The 15,585-nt window shown below is 45.0% G+C and overlaps 1 protein-coding gene across 7 annotated transcripts in view; it reads left to right on the top strand.

The window, feature by feature from the left end:
* Window positions 1-15,585, top strand: part of Ttll11 (tubulin tyrosine ligase like 11) — a 247,050-nt gene that overhangs the window by 39,191 nt on the left and 192,274 nt on the right. For 6 of the 7 annotated variants that reach the window (XR_008215032.1, XR_008215033.1, XM_052724180.1 and 3 more), the window contains 2 exons: window positions 3,829-3,925; window positions 11,109-11,242. The exons of the other annotated variant lie outside the window; for it this stretch is intronic. Coding sequence is in view for 4 of the 6 variants with exons in the window: in XM_052724180.1 (XP_052580140.1) it covers window positions 3,829-3,925; window positions 11,109-11,242 (231 nt within the window). In the remaining 2 variants the exon portion in view is untranslated. The remainder of the gene's footprint in view (window positions 1-3,828; window positions 3,926-11,108; window positions 11,243-15,585) is intronic. 7 annotated transcript variants of the gene reach the window in all.

Genomic DNA, 15,585 nt, shown 5'->3' on the forward strand with positions numbered 1-15,585 from the left:
CACACATTAGTAAGTCATTAAGAAACATGGTGTAGACGCTGGAGAGATGGCTCAGCAGTTAAAAGCACCGACTGCTCTTCCAGAGGACCCAGGTTCAAGTCCCAGCACTTACATGGCAGCTCACAACTGTATGTAACCAGTTCCAAGGCTTCTGACACCCTCACACAGACATACATGCAGGCAAAACACCAATGCACATAAATTTAAAAAACTTAAGTATTAAAAAAAAAGAAAGAAACAGTGTAAACACAGACTGGCAGTGATGGTGTGTTTTGAGTGTGTAGTGGTCTTTGTAAGTTCATTTGATCATGTGTTCATGGACACTCTTGGTGTTTACATTCTATGGGCTTTGGGAAATGAATGGTGACCTATGCTCATCATTATAGTACCAACAACAGTTTCACTATCTTGAAGATCCTCTGTGCTCTAGATTCCTCTCTCTCTCTCTCTCTCTCTCTCTCTCTCTCTCTCTCTCTCTCTCTCTCTCTCTCTCAACCTCTAACTTCCACTGATAGCTTTATCATCGCCACAGTTTTGCCTTTTCCAGAATGTCTTATGGTGGGAAAGATACATTATGTAGCCATTTCAGATTGGCCACAGTTTTGCCTTTTTTAGAATGTCTTATGATGGGAAAGATACATTATGTAGCCATTTCAGATTGGCTTCTTTCATTTAGCAGTGTGCACAATGGTTCCTCTACACTTTGTCAAGGCTTGAAAGCCAATGGCTCTTTATCCCCAAAGTCTCATCTCCTGTCTGTACCACAGTCTATCCATTTACCTATTGAGGAGTCTGCCACTGGCGATAAACACTTGTGTTCAGGATTTTGTGTGGACATAGTCTCAACTTACTTGAACAAACACCAAGAAGTATTATCACCAGATAAGGTGGTAAGAGTGTGTTTAGTCTCCTAAGTAACTGCCCACCTGTCTTCTGAAGGTGGCTGTGCTATTTCACATTCCCTCCAGAGAAGAATGTGTTCTTTCTCCTCGGGGTTTGCCAGCATTTGGCATTGTTAGTATTTCCAGTGTTGGCCAGTTCAGCTGGTATCTATGTGTCTGTATTTTGTTTTACAACCATGTAGCTTTGTTTTTCAGCTTTGACACCAGGAATGTGAGGTCTCTCACTGTATTTATCCTTTTCAAGATTGTTTTGGCCAATTAGAGAGTCTTATAATTCCATTAGTTATAAGATCGTCTTTTCTATTTCTTGCTAAAACCAAATCATGGCTGTTTTGTTAGAGACAATGGATCTATAGCTCATTCTGGATAGTATTAACATCTTAAATAATATTATTATCCAATCCATGAAATGGGATTTCTTTCCTTTTATTTGAACTTTCATTAATTTCCTTTTTTTTTTCTTTTAGTTTTTTAGTCTTTTGAGACAGGGTTTCTCTGTGTAGCTTTGTGCCTTTCCTGGAACTCACTCTGTAGACCAGGCTGGCCTGGAACTCACAAAGATCCGCCTGCCTGATTAAAGGTGTGTGCCACCACTGCCCGGCTAAAGATTTATTTGTTTATGTATGTTTATGAATGCTCTACTTGCATCTATGCCTGCATGACAGAAAAGGGCATCAGATCCCACTATAGATCATTAATTTCCTTGAAGAACATTTTGTAATTTCAACTGTACAAGGTGTTTCCTCCCTTCTCAAGTTAACTCTTAAGTATTTCATTCTTTTGGCGTTATAGCATAGTTCTCTTGATTTTTCTGTAAGCTTTTCATGCAATCATGAGGGTTTCCTACATACAGGATCCTGTTATCTATAAGCAGAGGCCATTTCCCCCTCCATTTCTAGTGAGAGTGCCCTTAATTTCTTTTGCCTATTGCTCTGATGTCATTAACCCTGTGTTGAGCAGAGTGAACTCAGATGCCCTTGACTTGTTCCCAGCCTTAGAGGCTAAGACTTCAGCTTTTTACTGCTGAGTATGTTCACGCTCTGAACAGGTGTCTTTAAAATTGTGCTGTGCTATATTCCTAGCACCCAGATAGAGTCTGGAACATAACTGTTATTGGAAAAAAATATATTTTTTAACTTAAAGAGCTAAAAGTATTTGTTTTTTACTCTTTGTACTTTCTTTTTTTGTTTGTTTGCTTGCTTTTGTTTTTTATAAAACCAAGTCTTACTCTGTAGCCCAGGCTGGTCTTGAGTTCATGACAGCACTCCTATCTCAAGTTCTTCAAATATGTGTGTGAGCCACCATGCCCAGTTTTAAGGGTTAGAGGGCAGTGGCACGGTGAAAAGTGTTATCAGCAGCACACTAGTGTTGGTCACTAATGATGGGCAGCAAAGCCACTCCAATTAGGGTCCAGTTGCTTGGACAGTCTGCATTTTAGAGCCCCCTCATGCTGTCTTTGCCTTTTCTGTATTAGACTTAACAGTTGGCAGGAGGCAGCATATGTTCCAATTCTTGGTATTTATGGCTGCTGAATAAATAACTTGCCACCCATTGGAAGCAAAGAAAATGAACAAAAAGCTGTAAATTATACATACAAGTTGTTCATGCCCATACATGTAATAGCAAATGCCTCGCTGTAGCAGAGCTTTTTAAAGGATTTGAGTCTGTTGGCCTCAGTTTTAATTTGGGATGGCTGGAAGCATCCCTACCACCATTTCATTAGTCACGCCATGTGATTCCATCAGGATGTAGCCCTCAACTCTCAGTAGATAAAAATTCTGATGAAGTGTAGTCTCAAAATGGGGAACCAAATGGTTTATTTAATGTACGGCCATCTCTCTCTATTTGGACTTTTAACAAGCAAGTTCTAAATACAAGCGAGCGGGTCTTCACATTCCCGTTAACAAGGTCATCTGAGTCACATTTTAAAGAACTTCTATAGATGCAGAACTGCTAATGACGTTAAGGGTGGTGGAATGTAGCAGGAAGAACAGGCCATTTGGTCTTGGTGAGGGGTTTTCTGGCTGAAAATAATTGAAACCATAAAGCTTGTACCAAAGAGGAGATGAGAACACTGGGAAGATGTTATAGGACCCAAGGGCAGGTGGGGCAGCCAGGCTGGGGAGAACAGTCCTGAGGAACCAGGGTCATTCTGTCTCACTGTTTCTCTCCATGATTGGCCCTGCTCTCAGCAGATGGACTGGCCCTCCTCCCACACTCAGGGATCTGCAGCTGTTCAGTTCTGTCTTTTCACTGCTCTGGGGCCAGGGGCCAGCAGAGGCTGCCTGGCATCTCTGACGTCCAAGTTCGCGGAAGGCAGACGCTCATTAGCTCAGTTTGAGTCAGATGACCTTGCCTGGATCGTTCATTTATAAATTCAAAACATCTGCACTAAGGCCCAGGGACTGTCTCAGCAGCTGAGGATGCTTCCTGCCCTGTGTGAGGAGTTGTGTGTGAGGCAGTGGGAGAGGGAGGGAGGGACTGACTGCCTGTTTTGTGGGGCCAGATTGAGGGTTGCCATTTTCAGAGAAAGGGAAGTGTGGACTTAGGATTTGGGTTGTTTTGTCCTAGGTTTAAATCTGAACAGCTCCTGCCCCCGCCCCATACATACACACCAGCTCTGCATGAACTGTGGCATATTAAACGACTCCTTTCAACCTCAAGTTTTTAATCAGTAAAATGAAAACAATCCTTTATAAAGCAGTCAGGAGGCTTGTTAAAGCAAAACAGTGCTTGCCACACAGCAGTGCATCCACCCTGCTCTGAGCGATGTGACCTGTGTGAGCCTGTTTCCTCACTTGCTTGCCTTGAGGTTTAAGCTTTGGGATGTTTACCTATCGCCAGGCATTTGTAACTCCTGAGCCCCGAATGTGGGTGCCACACCTCTTGTTCTTACCATGAATCACATTTTCCCCTCTTTTTCTAGTTCCCATTTGGCCGGCGCTTGCCTTGTGACATCTACTGGCACGGAGTTTCATTTCACGACAATGACATACTCTCCGGTCAAGTGAACAAATTTCCAGGTATCTGCTGTTATTGTTGGGCCTTTAGAAGTATCCTTAGGTCCAGAACATAGTCTTCCACAAGAACACGACAATGTTTTCAGACCAATTGTGAGGACTCTTAATTGAGAATGTCTGCCCATGCTCTGCCTAGCTGGAAGAAGTCCCCGGAGAACCATGAAAACTAACACTCCTGAGGGTCTGAAGATGCAGACTGACCTTCACTGGTAAAGATGTGCTTTCTGTGGGTAAAGTGTGTGCTGTGCAAACTTGAGGACTGGAGTTCGAATCCCCAGCACTCCAAGTATGGTGGTCTGCCTGTAACCCCAGCTTCCTAGGGGCAGAGACAAAGGATCCTTAGGGCAAGCTACTAGCCAGACTAGCTGAATGGGTGAGCTCCAAGCTCAGTGGCGGAAACTGCCCTATTGAATTGAGATGGGTAGTGATGGAAATAGATACCAAATATTAACCTGTGGGCATCTATACATGTGTGTATACATAGGCATGTTTGCCAGCACACACATGCATACCACACACATATGTAAACATACACAAAATGTTTTGAACTTGTTAGAGATATGGCACAGGAAGTCCATTGATGGAACTACAGTGTCTAAAGAAAGAAATACAGCCTTTCCCGAGCAGGGAACCAGGGTTCTGGGAACAGATCACAGAAATGAAGACCCCATCTGCTTTCTCTTCAAGTACCATAATTGAAGGTACTTAGAGTGAGCTGCTCTGGTCTCCACTCTAAGTGTCTAAGTGCCATAGGCTGTGGACAGCCTCTAGACTTACCCTGCGATGAGGACGGGGTGACAGGAAATAGTTACTATCACCTCTGTTTGCGGGGCTCAGCCTACATGTCCGCGTCTTTTCTGTCTTTCTGCCCCTATCTCTATCTCCTCTACAGTCACTATCCTGAAGGTCTTGTTTGACAGAGGCAAAGGGTAGTAGGACTCCTTAGGGAAGAGGGAGCATTTAGTTGAGCTTCCAGATACAAGCCTCACATTAATTTTGTTAATGCATTATATTGCAACATTATATTCTATTACAATACAGTAATAAATAATTTTAAAGGAGAAAAATCACTCAAGTTCCATCCCTCATTTTTTTTTTTGTTTTTTTTTTTTTTTTGAGGGGGGGTTTGGTTTTTCGAGACAGGGTTTCTCTGTGTAGCTTTGGAGCCTTTCCTGGAACTGACTTTGTAGACCAGGCTGGCCTCAAACTCACAGAGAACCACCTGCCTCTGCCTCCCAAGTGCTGGGATTAAAGGCATGCGCCACCACCACCTGGCCCATCCCTCATTTAAGATTATATTTTCTCTCAAAGTTTGATTTTTTTATGTACATGAGCCTTTTACATGTATGGTATGTATGTATGTATGTATGTATGTATGTATGTATGTATGTATGTATATGTATGATGTGTGTGCAGTACCTGTGAAGGCCAGAAGAGGGCATCAAATTCCCTGAAACTGGAGTTACAAATGGTTGGAGCTACCATGTGGGTGCTGAGGACTGAACCTGGGTTCAGTTCTGGAAAAACAGAAGGTTTTCTTCACCCCTGAGTTGTCTCTCCAGCCCCAGTTTTCTCAGACTTTAACCATGACCATCATTTTTATATTGCAGCCTCACAATGCAGTTACCATAGCAGAGTACCTTCTGTTCATCTCTTATCTATTGAACTTGTATTGGAGGGAGAACAATTTGCCCTTTATTTAGTATCCTATCCTCTACTTTCAAGAAAATGCTCTCAGCTAGCAGATATGGTGGCTACATTTGTAATCCCAGCACTTGGGAAGCTGAGACAGGAGGATTGCCATTCGAGGCAAGCCTGGGTAACATGATGAGTTGCAAGCTAGCCCAAACCATGGAGTGATACCCTGTCTCAAGACCAAAACAAACAACAAAAACACCACCTCTCAGAAAAAACAACATCCATATATACATATCTACACACTGGCTAGTTTTGTCACATTCAACAGGGCTTTTTTTTTTTTTTTTTTTTTTTTTTCGAGACAGGGTTTCTCTGTGTAGCTTTGCGCCTTTCCTGGAACTCGCTTTGGAGACCAGGCTGGCCTCAAACCTCAAACTCACAGAGATCCGCCTGGCTCTGCCTCCCGAGTGCTGGGATTAAAGGCGTGCGCCACCACCGCCCGGCCTCAACAGGGCTTTTAATCACTCAGACACACAAGGTTGCTAGCATGGGCAGTAAGTGCTTGGTTCATTTGGGAGGGTACAGGGTAGGAAGCACAACATGGCTGCCAGTCAGTATGGAGCATTTATCTTTAGTAGAATATTTGCAAAAGTTCTAGGGACTTGTTTCTGGCCCTCAGTAAAAGATAAGGCACAAGAAGACAAGGTCTACATCTGTCTTGGGATGCCCACAGGTACCAGCATTTCTCATGCATCTGAGGACCCCTGCAAGGCTTATGCCCAGTCATAAGGATTGTCACTCAGGAAAGCCTGGGGCTTCAGCTTCCTGCCTGGTGGTCATGCAGCTTACCAATCTGAGTTCATGTTAGCCGTGTGCCCTGTTCTTTGCTAACACAGCAGATGTCCCACCTTTGTTGGTTTTGAGGGGAACAGAGCTGGAAGTTATCCCAAGGTCAAATTTATTCTCAGAGAGGAGAAAGGGTTTTGTTAGAGAGCGAGAGAGAGAGCCCTGCAGCCAGGGTCTTTGCACACTGCTTTAATGAGCTCGCTACAATTGTTTTCTGTCTTGCTGCTCACAAAAGGCTACTTCTTTAAAAGAAAAGAAAAAAGAAAAGGACTTTTTGAGGTCGTGGGAGAAAACAGTTTGCACACAAACAGCACTGCATAGGCACCAAGTTCGTATGACCCGACTCACAATCCATCGGTGAGTCTGCCTCTCCATTTCTTTCTGCTCCTGTCTCCCCGATGGCTGAGAGCGACAGAGAAGTAGCTAAAGAGGAAAAAGTGCTCCTGAAGGACTAGCTTACTACAAGAACATTCATTCCAAAGAGGCAAGCGTGCTCCGTCCTGTATTCAACATGCCAGTGACTGGAACTCGTAATTCTCCACTTTGGAAATAGCAGTTAATTAACTGTGATGACACAGTTGATTATGTGGGAGCATCCTGGAGGGGACAGTGCTGCCACACCCTCCGCCTTGGACAGACATACCCGCCAAGGCAGCGGGTAACTCCAGCCGGCACTGACTGACTTTTGATTCCTGTGGTGTCTGGGTCTTTCTCCTGCCTCACACATATCCCATTATTCTTAAATGTGCATTTCCCATGCATGGTGTATCCCCTGGAGTGAGTTCTGGTGGATGCTCCAGGAGAGGATGTGCTAGAAATACAGCATAAACTGAGAACTCTAAGACACTCATAATGGAATTTATCTTGTCTTGTCACTGTATTAGATGTTACTTGCTTTTCTTTTCTTTCTTTCTTTTTTTTTTTTTTTTTTTGGTTTTTTGAGACAGGGTTTCTCTGTGTAGCTTTGCGCCTTTCCTGGAACTCACTTTGTAGTCCAGGCTGGCCTCGAACTCACAGAGATCCGCCTGCCTCTGCCTCTCGAGTGCTGAGATCAAAGGCGTGCGCCACCACTGCCCAGCGTTACTTGCTTTTCTATGGGTAATTTTCTTTGTCCAAGGATTCATTTTATCATAACTGATGTATTAAGATTTTTCATTAAAAATATCCTGATTTAGATAGGTCTTTGTTTTGGTGGCTTTGTTGTTGTTGTCTTTATTTTGGTTTTGGTTTTGAGACAAGGTCTCTGGATGGCCTGGAACTCACGATGTCAATCTGGCTGGCCTCAAACTGGCTGTGATTCTCCTGCCTCTGCCACATCCCAAGTGCTGGGATTCCAGAGGTATGCCACCACACCTGACTCTGTCTTTGCTTTAATGAAGTCCAAAATTGTCATTTCTTAGCTTGCAGTCAGCAGTTTTCTACTGCGTTCCCAGGTCTGAGATGTGAGGTGGCACACGGCAGTCAGGGGCCTCTCTGTAGGTGGGAAAGGGAGCTTCAGAGGGGAGTGTGTGAGGTGACCAGTCAGCATCACTGGTTCAGGAAGAGTGACTGAGTCATAGTAAGTGCTGTGCTGGAGAAAGGACATGCAACCTGGGTGAGATCCTGGAGGAAAGGGGTGTGCCTCTCCCCGACACCACACAGGGAGCTGCGCCGGTGCAGACAGCTCCAGCATGCCACCCATTCAGCTGAGAGCAGGTGATGTAGACAGCCAGAGGGTCCGTCCAGTGGGGCCGTGGGGAAGTGACAGCAGGGACCCACCCAAGGGCAGCACTGCTGTAGCTGGAAGTCACTAGGAGCCGAAGACCCTTGGAAGCCAAAGTGTGCCGTAGCCAGCTTGCACTTTAGGAAGGTCAGCCAGAGGGTCACTTTGGAGGCAGCTGAGAGAGGAAACGGATGCAGGTAAGAATCTGAGGCACTCTTGGCACAGAAGGTGAGCCATGATGGTGAAGATGGAGGAGAAGCAGGGTGGGGAAATGTGTTGTTTGGCAGTTGTAATGTGGGCTCTCTAGTTAATGACAGGAATTGTGGTTATAAATGGTACTTCAGCTGAATGAGTGGCATGCTGAAGTTGTCTGCACCAGCCTAGCTCCCTGTGTGGTGTGGGGGAGAGGCACACCCCTTTCCTCCAGGATCTCACCAGCCTGCCTGCCCCAGGTTGCATGTCCTTTTTCCAGCACAGCACTTACTATGACTCACTCACTCTTCCTGAACCAGTGACGTGGGCAAGGCCGAGGACCAACCTGTAGGCTCTTTGTTAACTCCAATGGGGTAAGACCCATCAGGCCCTGTGACTCTAACAGAAGAACTGGGGGCTCAGAGTAGTAGCCGGAGGCAAGCACTTGGTATCAGTAGCTGTGACTTGAGTCCAGGGGCTCTTGCTGCCTTAGTCAATGTCTAAGAGTAGACCTCAGTGAGTGACCCAGGGATGCAGTCAGCCTCAAGAGTATGGTGACAGATGGCAGGAGCCCAGACGCAGGCTATTGTCATAGACAGCAAGACCCTAGCCCTTTGGGTAGGCCAGGAGGAATGGAAACAATGTAGGAGAGAGGTGATACATGAGAGAGAATGAGACCAAAGCTGCTTTCAGCTCTGTGTGTGGCTCAGGGAGCCACTGAGCCACCAGGAGCAAAAGACAAGTTACCAACATTGAGGTCAGAAAATCACGTAAGCTCTCAGCTGTAGAATGCAGCCAAACTTTTGAGCAGAGGGAAAGAGATGGGCAGCCACTGCAAGTCACAGTGGGTTCTGGAGCCCAGGGAGGCTCTCAAGTAGAGAGAGGCAAATCACAGAGCCTCTGGGGCCTGGAGCCTGAGGGGCATGGAGACTGCAGGGCACAGAACCTACAGGGTCTTTGGGCGGGGGTGGAGTCTTCAGGGCATGGAGCCTGTGGGGCTTTGCATGACTGCTTCTGGGTATGGTGGAGGAGAAGGTTTACTGTAGATAAAGGGAGAGCATAAGTCGAGGCAAGGACATCTGGGAGAGTCCAGAGTGGACACGACCAGACTGAGCTGGGCCGTGTGGAAGAGGGGGAAAGAGGGGAACCATGTGCAGCAGCCATGAGGACAAAGGTACAGTAGGGTGAGTAACCAAAACGTCTAGATTGCATAGGGAAGAGCCTCGGGGGGGAGGGCAGCCCAGCCCCTGGGGCTGGAGAGTTCAGGACAGAGGGCAGGGTATGCCAGCCATACCCTGTAACAGATAGGGATGCTGGGAAAGTCTGGGGGCCTGGTCCTCTTTGATATGTTAAATAGGCACCTCAGCCTTTTGTCCCAGGGTTGAGACTTAACACTGGCCATCACTTCCCTTCACATATTTACTGGGGAGCATGGCCTTAACTCTGCTAGAAACCCAGATAACCCTGAGCAGGGCTGCAGTGTGAGAAGACACCACCCCCATATCTACATGAGCTGCATGCAAAAAATGCCAGTGACCTCCATGACAATAAAGTGTGCCACACAAGCATGAGGACCTGAGTTTGATCACCAAAATCTATGCCAAAGAACCAGATGTGGGAGTGGGTACTTGTAGTCCCAGTGCCATGTGTCAGTACAGGCGGATCCCTGGGCCTCACTGGCCCCATAGGCTAGCCTAATTGTTGGGCTCCAGACCAGTGAGAGACCCTGTCTCTAAAACCAAAGCAGGACCAGGGAGATGTCTTAACAAGTAAAGCTCTTGTGTAAACATTAAGACTGGAGCTGGGGTCGCCAGAACCCATGTCAATGCCGAGTGGGCATGGTGGCCTGTGTGCAATGTCAGTGCTTGGAAGACAGGAGCCCCAGAGCAAGCTGGCTGGCCAGACTAACTATTGTTGAGCTCTGGGTTCAGCGAGAGACTCTGCCTCAATGAATAAAGTGGAGAGCAATGGAGGGAGACTCAAACAGCTAAAGGCCTACACACACACACACACACACACACACACACACACACACACACACACACACACACACAGTGAGAAAAGTGGTGGACAGCTCCTGAGGAATGATACCAAGGTTGCCCTCCAGATGTACAACCACATATACCCACCTACCCACGTGAACACATGCACACAGGCACACACATGTACACAAACACACATAAAGACCCAAATGTCCACATATTTTTAAGTGGACATTTCTCTCTGGGCAAATAAATGAATGAGAGTCAGGAGATGTGCAAGCCGGTACTCACTCCCATAGTGCTGAGCACCGCATCCCCTCATAATTAATATCATAAATTATGCTATGGATGCTTTCCCCTCTTCCTGTCCTTGATTCAAGGAGATGGATTTTATGCTGAAAGGCATGTGTTTTTCTATTTTATACTTTTAGTAGTCATGAAAGATTAAAACAAAGCAACTTAATTAAGTTTCTCATAATGTCACCAGAGTCCACTAGACAATCTTCTCCGGAACAGGATAGATAGGGTCCCTGAAATAACATGCACTGACCATGTAATAAAGAGGGGGCTCAGTTTTAAGTGAGAGAACTTCATCACCCACAAAGATGACAAAGGACAGTCTCAGACTCAAGACTCAAAAGGAGGCAAAAACTCATCTTCTCACTTCAATAGGGAAGGGAATAAATCGACCATTTCTCCTTACTTTAGCAGAGCCTTCTAATCCTCGAGTCTCTGCTGCCCTAGAAAGTGACCGTGGTGGGCGGGAGGCTTTAGAAGTCTCTGGTGGCCTGCTCTGGTCGAGCCTCATGGCTTCTCCTCTCCCCAGGCATGACGGAGATGGTGCGGAAAATCACTCTGAGCAGAGCACTGAGAATCATGCAGAACCTGTTTCCAGAGGAGTACAACTTCTACCCTCGCTCGTGGATTCTGCCTGAGGAGTTCCAGCTCTTTGTCGCTCAGGTAGATAGCAGCACGCCGGGCCTGTGGCCCTTGAGTGATAAGTATGCTTGTGACTGCAGCTGTGCTGCTGGTCCTGTGTGCTGGGAGCTGGCCAAGGGGGCACCAGGAGCCTGAGCGACTTGCTTGTACACTGTGAGTACTGGCAGCCATTGAGGCAGCTTGCAGTGTGGAACAGGCAGGGTAACAGGTAGGTAAACTGAGGCGACAGGTGCTAGAGCTGGATCATGGAGTCAGGGAACCAGCAAACCAGGAAGGTGGAGCAGTTGTGGAGCCCACAAGTGGAATGGGCCATGGGGGGGGGGGTGGTTCTGGGGTGGGCTCCCCAGCCAACAGCACAGTTGGGCTGCTTAAAGACCAGCAAGCAGGCTTAACAACCCGAAGCATCCACTTTCCAGTGGTCCATCCCTTCCACCTCGAAAGCAGTGTGTTCGAGCATAAGATACTCCAGAAACTTGGTTGCTGGTTTGAAATAGCAGTGATGGCAAAGTGGGACTCAGAACCAATGTTTAGTTTAGTTTTTGTTTTTGACAAGATTAATTTCAGACCATTCCAGACCCTTTGACAAGTTCTGCAGAGCATGGGTAACTTCCATAAACCTTGGTCTCTCTGGGATAAGTCTGCTACCTTTTTTGGTTTTACTGTAGTCTGGGCATTGTGAGTACCTCAATGTTGTTTTGGGGTCTAATATAAGAATCTAGAATTTGAAATAAGATTAAGATTTACCAAACACAAAAATAGCCTGCTTGCTGGCCAGTGGTGATGCACACTTTTGATCTCAGCACTTGGGAGGCAGAGGCAGGCGGATCTCTGAGTTCAAGGCCAGCCTGGTCTAAAGAGTGAGTTCCAGGACAGCCAGAGCTGTTACACAGAGAAACCCTGTCTTGGGGAAAAAAAAGAAATAAATAAAGAAAAGAAGGAAGGAAAGAAGGAAGGGAGGGAGGGAGGGAGGGAGGGAGGGAGGGAGGGAGGAAGGAAGGAAGGAAGGAAAACCAAAACAAACCCCAGCTTGTTCATCTTTAAAGAGAAGCATGGGGGCTAGAATAGACAGATGGATGGATGGTAGACACATGGATCTATGTATTTATTGAGTCAGGTGTACTTATTATGTGTAAATTTTGCTTCAATAAAGTTAACTTTTAAAACAGCTATCAGCGCTTCCACTTTCTCTCCTGGCCCTGCTCACCCTTCCCTCTGGTCTCTTCAACTCTTCTGTCTCAGGAGTAAATGGGCAGAGTCAGCACTAGATCTGAGGGCATTTCAGACCTAGTGAGATGAGCACACCCACTATCCGTCCCCAAAGCCCTGTGTGCATCCTTGTGGTCAGTTCTCTCTGTCCTCAACCCTCCTGCTGCAGACAGAAAAGTAAATAAATCAATAGTGCCCAGAGAGTCATCTTGGTTTGTTGTGTGGCTTCGTCATCTGTATGTTATTGCTGACATGTGTTCCTTTATATGAATATACCACTATTTGTTTATGCATCCTGCATTTGATAGGCATTTGGGTTTATTTCCAGGTCGGGGACAAGAGGAAGGCGCCTTACTGCTAAGCTGTAGGTTTGTAGGTGCATCTGTTCTTGGGAATCTTAGGATCATGTGACCTTTGTGATTTCCAACTTTCTCACCAGCAATTCTGAAGTAGCAGTTCCTCATTGGGAGACCCTTTAGATGTTCTGATGGGTATAATTATATTTCTTTTTAGTACTTTTTTTCCTGAGATAGGATCTTGCTAGAATTATAAGCAAGGGCTGCTATGTTCAGATTTAGTTTCCTTTTCATGTACTTTTTTATATTTAAGAGTTTGTTCTTGTTGTTGTTCTTTTATTTTATCCTCCTCCTCTTCTGAGACAGGGTGTCACTGTGTAGCCCAGGCTGTCCTGAACTCACTCTGTAGACCAGGATGGCCTTGAGCTCACAGAGATCTCACCTGTCTCTGCCTCCCAGGTGCTGGGATTAAAGGTGTATTCCACCATGCCTGGTAATATATTATTATTAATATATTAATTAACTATAATTATAATTAACTATAATTATAATTAATATATTAATAACATTGAAAATATTGTTATTATGTGTGTGAGTGTAAGTGTAGTAGACATGCATGCACCATGGTATTATTAAACAACCCAGTCAGATTCGGCCATCTCCCTTCAATAAACCAATTAAAAGAGACAAATCAAAAATTGAAAGCAGAAAAAAACCCTGAAAGACATTTATTCCATGTGTCCCCGTTGGGGAGGGGCAGAGAGACCCAGCAAACCCCTCAAAGGTCCTGAAGAGAGATCGACGATGTTTAAGTGGAGGGCCTAGGATGCCCATAAGTCAACAGCCCTTTCAAAGCATGGTCCTGCCCACCACTGAGCCATCATCGTCTGCTGGGGCTGCGCTTTCAGGCTGTGTGGTGGGTGGTCTGACAAGTTGTTAGAGCTGTGTGACATCTCTTTCTGAGTGACAAGCTCCCTTCTGGCTGGTTCTTTTCCTTCCCCCAGAATGAGAGTCCTGGGGAAATTCCTATTTCTTTGGGGGTCCATTGTTTCAACAGCTGGTCGTATGGAGTAATCTGAATATCTCTTTAGAGTATCTTTATTTCTACCAGGCCTGTGGCAGTGGCTCACATGTGAAGGGCAGAGGTGATCCTCTCTCCCACCATGCTCGGAGGCAGGGTCTCCATTGTACAGTTTCCTCCCAGCTGAAACCTCAATACAATAAATTTCCCTGGGAGCTCTGCTTTGAATACCGCTCAGATAGTTTTATATTTTGCATTTTTATTATCCCTTACAGTCTTCTCTGCTTTTCTTCGAGAATTCTTTTGTTCGTGGGCTATTTATAAATGTATTGTTTAGTTTTACAATTATTTTGAGATTCTCTAAATACTTCCTGTTATTGATTTCAATTTTATTTTGTTAATGCTGGAAATTATAGGCTTTAATTATCTCAAGCTCTTTAATTTTTATAAGACATGATTACCATTTTTATTACACCTTTGTTTGTTTGTGTCAGTGTTGCGGTGGGCACTCACGTGCCATGGTGTGTGTGGAGGGCAGTGGACAATGCTCTTTGGGAATGGCTCTCTCTTCCTGTCATGTAGGTTCTAGGAATTGAACCCAAGCTGCCAGGCTTGGCACCAGGTCATTCTCCTGCTACTCCCTCGGTCTTTTAAATTGTATGAAACATTTTCTTCTTGTGGCCCACATGTTATCTGTCTTGGTGAGCATTTCATGTACACTTGATTTGTATTCTGGTATGACCAATGTGGCATTCTATAAATGTCAGGTCTAGTTAGTTCTTTGTAGGGTTCTGTCTTCTTTTACTGATTTACTGACCATTACTGAAATTTCCAATTATGGTTGTAACTAAGATTGCGTTTCTTCCTTAAATTCTGCCAGTGCTTCTTTTTTTTTTTTTTCGAGACAGGGTTTCTCTGTGTAGCTTTGCGCCTTTTCCTGGAACTCACTTGGTAGCCCAGGCTGGCCTCGAACTCACAGAGATCCGCCTGGCTCTGCCTCCCGAGTGCTGGGGTTAAAGGCGTGCGCCACCACCGCCCGGCACCTGCCAGTGCTTCTTAAATTCTGTCTCTGCATGTGTTTCAAAATGTTTAGTTTAATGATTAGACTTCTTTATAAGATAATTACTTTGCCCTGAAGTCTACTTTCTGTGATACTGACGGGCACCTTCCAGTTTTTATTGGCTTAGTATTTCCATGATAGACTTTTCTCTTCTCTTACTTTCAAACTATCCACATTTAAATAAGTGCCTTTTGTTGAGAGCATGTATATAGGTTATTGTATTTTAGCCTGCTTGACAGTCTATGCCTTTTAATTACTGTATGTAAAACATTTACACTTAGTGTGTCATATTGTCTTGAAATTTGGGTCTGGACTTTTGCTAATTATCTTCTATTTATCTTTAGATTAATTGAATTAAAAAATTGCTTTATCTCTTCTTTAGGTTTATTAAATATATCCATTTAAAAATATTTTTAGTTTTTAGCCTAGTCCTATAGTTGAGGGTTTACAGAATATCTTGAGCTTATCATATTTACCATTAATTATTACCATATTCCTAAGAAAATTCAAACAGCTTAAAACAGCACAGGCCTGTCTCTGTCCTCAGCCTACATGTTTTGCAATATACTTTACTGCTAATTCTATAGCAGACCATTAATTTTATGCTTCAAAAAGTTACCTGTGTTGTTTTGTTTGTCTCATAAAGTCTGGGCTGGCCTCAAACTCACAAAACCCCTTTTACTGCTGAAATGACAGGTATGTGCCTCCATGCCCAATGAAAAGTTGCTTATCTTAGAGAAACGGAAACAACGTATATTTAGCTTTGATTCTTACCACACAT

This window comes from Peromyscus californicus, unplaced genomic scaffold (genome assembly GCF_007827085.1).
Source record: "Peromyscus californicus insignis strain IS unplaced genomic scaffold, ASM782708v3 Scaffold_7__1_contigs__length_154581171, whole genome shotgun sequence".
Classification (NCBI taxonomy): Eukaryota; Metazoa; Chordata; class Mammalia; order Rodentia; family Cricetidae; genus Peromyscus; species Peromyscus californicus.